This window comes from Dendroctonus ponderosae, unplaced genomic scaffold (genome assembly GCF_020466585.1).
Source record: "Dendroctonus ponderosae isolate FM_Combo_2020 unplaced genomic scaffold, Dpon_F_20191213v2 Dpon_F_20191213_1, whole genome shotgun sequence".
Classification (NCBI taxonomy): domain Eukaryota; kingdom Metazoa; phylum Arthropoda; class Insecta; order Coleoptera; family Curculionidae; genus Dendroctonus; species Dendroctonus ponderosae.
Window position 1 is genome coordinate 20,889,575 of NW_026017110.1, and position 4,175 is coordinate 20,893,749.

Here is a 4,175-nt window from a genome sequence, read left to right on the forward strand (position 1 = left end):
GTATAATTATGGCTTAAAACCCCGCAAACATGGAAAGGTATGTTGGTGTTTAAATTAAATACATTTGATTATTTTATTATTTCTTGTTCTAAACACACAGGTGATACCGCTGTTCTGGACTTGAAGACGCTAGGGATCACGTGAGAAAACCACACACGAAAAATGTTCGCATAAGATATGGCAAAAATGTAAAGGTTTGTTGATGTTTAAATTAAATACATTTGAATATTTTATTATTTCGTGTTTTATACTACAGGTAATGTCGCTGTTGTGGACTTGAAGCATTGAAGATGCTAGGGATCACCAGATCTCCAGATCCAGTGAGAAAACCACACACGAAAAAATTTCGCATAAGAGACAAGTAAGGTTGTCTGAACCTAATTATTCGTCTATTAATGTAAAACTATTATCTGTATTTTTTCATTTTTACCAGTTTAATTTTGGTTGCTTTCTATTTTGCGATAAGCATGTTTTCTTGGATCGAAGGAAAGCAACAAAAGTAAAATTAAAGTAATGTATCAATGCAAATTGCTATACCTAACCGTATTTCTACACAATAGAATAATCTGTGGATGAACGAAAATACTCTTCTATCAATGTAAAACTATTAACCGTATTTTGTTGTTGTGACCAATATTAAAATTTGTAATTGCTTATAGAATTTTTGTTAAGAGCACATTGCGAAACACTTTAATTGACCGAGAACGAAATGAAAGGGCAAACGCCACAGAGCGGGAACATGTAAGGAATATAAAATAATAAGTGCAGTTTTTTAGATAAATGTTTGTGTTCTATCTCACAGTCTGCATACAGATGAAGAAATTCGGCTGTGCATAGATGGATCTGGTTATTTTGACGTGCGGGCTCCAAATGATTAATGGATCAGAGTTAGGGTTACTCCTGGAGATTTACTTATTGTACCAGCAGGAATTTACCACCGATTTACTTCGGATACCAAGGTATGCCTGTACATACAGGGTAATTTTGTAATAAAATTGCGCGGTCAGAAATAATAGAACGTTTTCTATGCATATGAGACTGCAAGTAAATTATATTACAGACCTGGGCGTCTTTATTATTGGTCTCTCATATTTACAAAAATGAAGATTCTCACCCACTCCTTTGTGTGGTGTTATATAGGAAAAAAAATCCAAAGTTAAGAAAACACACGCTTCAGTTATGGAACTAAATGTGAAACTTTATAGTGCTTTAAATAGTAACGCAGCTTAAATCGAAAACCTCTTCAGGAAGCTCGAAGCTTGACGTTAACTATACAAATATTCTGCCTTTTATGTAATATTTACTTGTATATCCAAACTGAATAAATTATGGAGTAATACTTTTTCCAGAACTTTATTGTTGCCAAACGATTCTTTGTTGGAGAGCCGGTTTGGACTCCTCATAACCGACCCGCAGACGATATGGATGCTGGAAAAAAATATGTTGATAAACTAACCGAGGGTAAATTCGTCCAAATTCGCTGATACTTACTATTTTATAGATTAAATTTTTCAATTATGTCTATTTAATATTAACAGCGTTTTTCTTCAAACTTTACTTATTAGATACATGGTAAATATTACAAGCAGTTAGCAACGATTCGTGCTAACGCTGTGATTCTGGTGTTAAAAAATGCTGCTGTGCGAAATGTGACCTTAAACGTAAATGCATGTGCCCGTTTTGAGAAGATGTAAATGTTTTTTGACTATTGCAATATAATTTATAATACCCAGCAGCAGTGGCAGCTTTTGTCAATTTATGGTCAACGCTATGAGTATATTCGATTATTGAATACGTTTTCAACTATACATATTTTTCATTTGGTCTAATCTATAATACTGATAAGAGAAACACTTTGTTCATCAAACCTTGCGAAAGTTGACTTTCCATTACTTAATAAAACGCTTTATGTAAAGCTAATATATAAAGCTAATTGAAACTTAACAGGCTTTTGTGAGAAAAATGTGTTTTAAAAAGTGGTTTCAATTTAGAAAACATCAGTTTTTCTGAAATTTTATTGGGCAAAAAAATGTTTTGAGGAACAATCTATAAAAGTAGGACCTGATTTATGCCTGCCTTAATAAATTACTCCATTTTTTACAACTCTCCAAATTCCGTTTGAAGAATATTTTGTCATTTGGGCAGTATCTCGATAATAACGTTTAGAATTGCATCTGTGATTTATAATAATAAACTGCAAATACTTCCAAAACCGCTAGAGATAAGGATAAATGGGATGTATAATAATAAGGTTAAGAATCTTTGGGATAACTTACATTGGTTTCAATATACAGGGCGTCTCAAATTGCGTTTTTAACCACTAAAATGCACTACTTTTCCATAACAAAACAAAAGACACCATGACGTTTAAGGGGTGAATCACTCCGAAGTCAAGGCAACGCAGTTCGAAAGATTTTTCGCCTTTGTGAAATCTACATTTTGTTAGCACTTAATTTTTTTAGACCAATTTTCTGGGCGGTTTTGGCATTTTTTTGTGTTTTGGTAGTTAAATCTATGTTTTGCTTGTTCTAAGTGCGAGTTGACAAAGCGAAAGGAGTATTCTGGCATAAAGAGGATATAAACCTTCTATTTAAAGAACAGCTAGACGAATACAGCACTCTACGATTCGGTTATATCATTTGTTTTTTCGGCTGGCTTCAGAATTTTAAAAGAATGTCTAGATAAGAGCTCTCTCGGAATACAGTTGAAATGAATGTGCTTATTTGCTTTTTTAGCAGCATAACGACCAAAGAAGGACCAAAATTATTCTTAAACTGATAATATATTTGGGAGAATAAATGATGACATACTGTATATATTTTAAAAAGTACTAGGCAATAATGATAATTTGTTGAATCGATTTAGCTTTATTGAATAGATTATACATTCCAGTTTATTGAAATTAAATTGCCGTATTGTTAACATAGCCATAGTCTGCCTTAATTAAATCAGCAGCCTTTTCAGCTATCATGACTACAGCGGCCGTTGTATGTCCAGACACTGTGGTCGGCATAATTCCAGCGTCGACCACTCTTAGTTGATCGATTCCATGCACTTTTAGCTCGGAACTCACTACAGAGGTAGATGTATTTGTTCCCATAGCGGTTGTACCCACCGGATGAAGAGTCTACATAAGTTACGAAAAAATAATTAAAATATAATTTTTCTAGAAGGCTCTAAGTATTGTTGAAATATAGCAGCAATGTGTGAAAAATGCTGAATTACCCCGCAATATCTGAAATCTGGGATAAATATTGTAAAGGAGTTGATTTCTTTTTGTTAAAGTCGTGATAAATTGCACTCACATTATGCCGGGTCTAGACATAACGCGATGTCAACACAGTCATACCGCGACAGAAGCGCGAGCGACGCGCATTTTTCGAGTATTTCTTCAAATTTTGATTTGGCACCCAATGATTTATAAATCAAAACCAAATTACGTGTTAAATGATTGGCAAAGTAGTCTCAAGAAGAGGTAGCCTTGAAAGGTACATTTGATCCCATTTGGCCAAGTACCATTGAAGGCTTAAAAAAGACAAGAAATTACACACTTCAATACAAAAAGACCGGTTCTTTGATTCCATCCAGTGTGTACTCACCCATTCCTATTATTTAAAGTATATATTGTTTGTTATTCATGGAAATTATGTTCATACACTTATTAGACCAAATTATAGAAATTACTCAATCTTTCAATAGGTATATCTCAACATTATGCTCACCGAAATCGAGTAATACTGCACGGTGCAAAGCCACCAGTCTTTGGACAGTTTATCATAGGCATCATTGCAAACGGGGACATCAATATAGATGGCAGTGGCCCCAAGTCGTTGAAAAGCTGTTGTGTTTTCCAGTTTCAATGCTTCTTGTATTCCGAGATAGAAAACCTCCAAATCTTCATCCTCAGCGAAATAATTCACGTCTATGATTGGGTAATCACTGGGATCGCTGGACTGTAAAGTCACCGTTCCTCGGGAAAGCTGGTGCAGTAAAACCAGTTCTACTGAAAGGTCTGTCGATGCGTTCAACACGTCGTATGGAGATGCGTATTCGTCAGCAAACCTTTAAAAACATCACTGTTAAAATAGCAAATGCAGCCTGATTAATGGTGAAACCACATACAGAGAGCCAATACTCGATGAAACAGATGGTGGCCCTGCAATAAATGCCTCCAT

The 4,175-nt window shown here is 34.7% G+C and overlaps 1 protein-coding gene and 1 long non-coding RNA gene across 3 annotated transcripts in view; one reads left to right on the plus strand and one right to left on the minus strand.

Annotated features, from left to right (window-relative positions):
- On the plus strand, positions 1-1,922 carry LOC125502621. 2 transcript variants are annotated; one of them, XR_007280388.1, is made up of 5 exons: positions 1-37; positions 101-194; positions 257-741; positions 803-959; positions 1,350-1,922. It is a non-coding gene; the product is annotated as an uncharacterized LOC125502621 (long non-coding RNA). The 2 variants fall into 2 exon arrangements; XR_007280387.1 differs by having other exon boundaries at positions 257-959.
- Positions 1,923-2,851: 929 nt separating this feature from the next.
- LOC125502619 (4-pyridoxate dehydrogenase-like) overlaps positions 2,852-4,175 on the minus strand; it is a gene marked incomplete in the record, with an annotated part of 5,767 nt that continues 4,443 nt past the window's right edge. Inside the window, 3 exon segments of the mRNA XM_048661416.1 lie at positions 2,852-3,127; positions 3,723-4,062; positions 4,123-4,175. Of these exon segments, the coding sequence (XP_048517373.1) occupies positions 2,903-3,127; positions 3,723-4,062; positions 4,123-4,175 (618 nt within the window).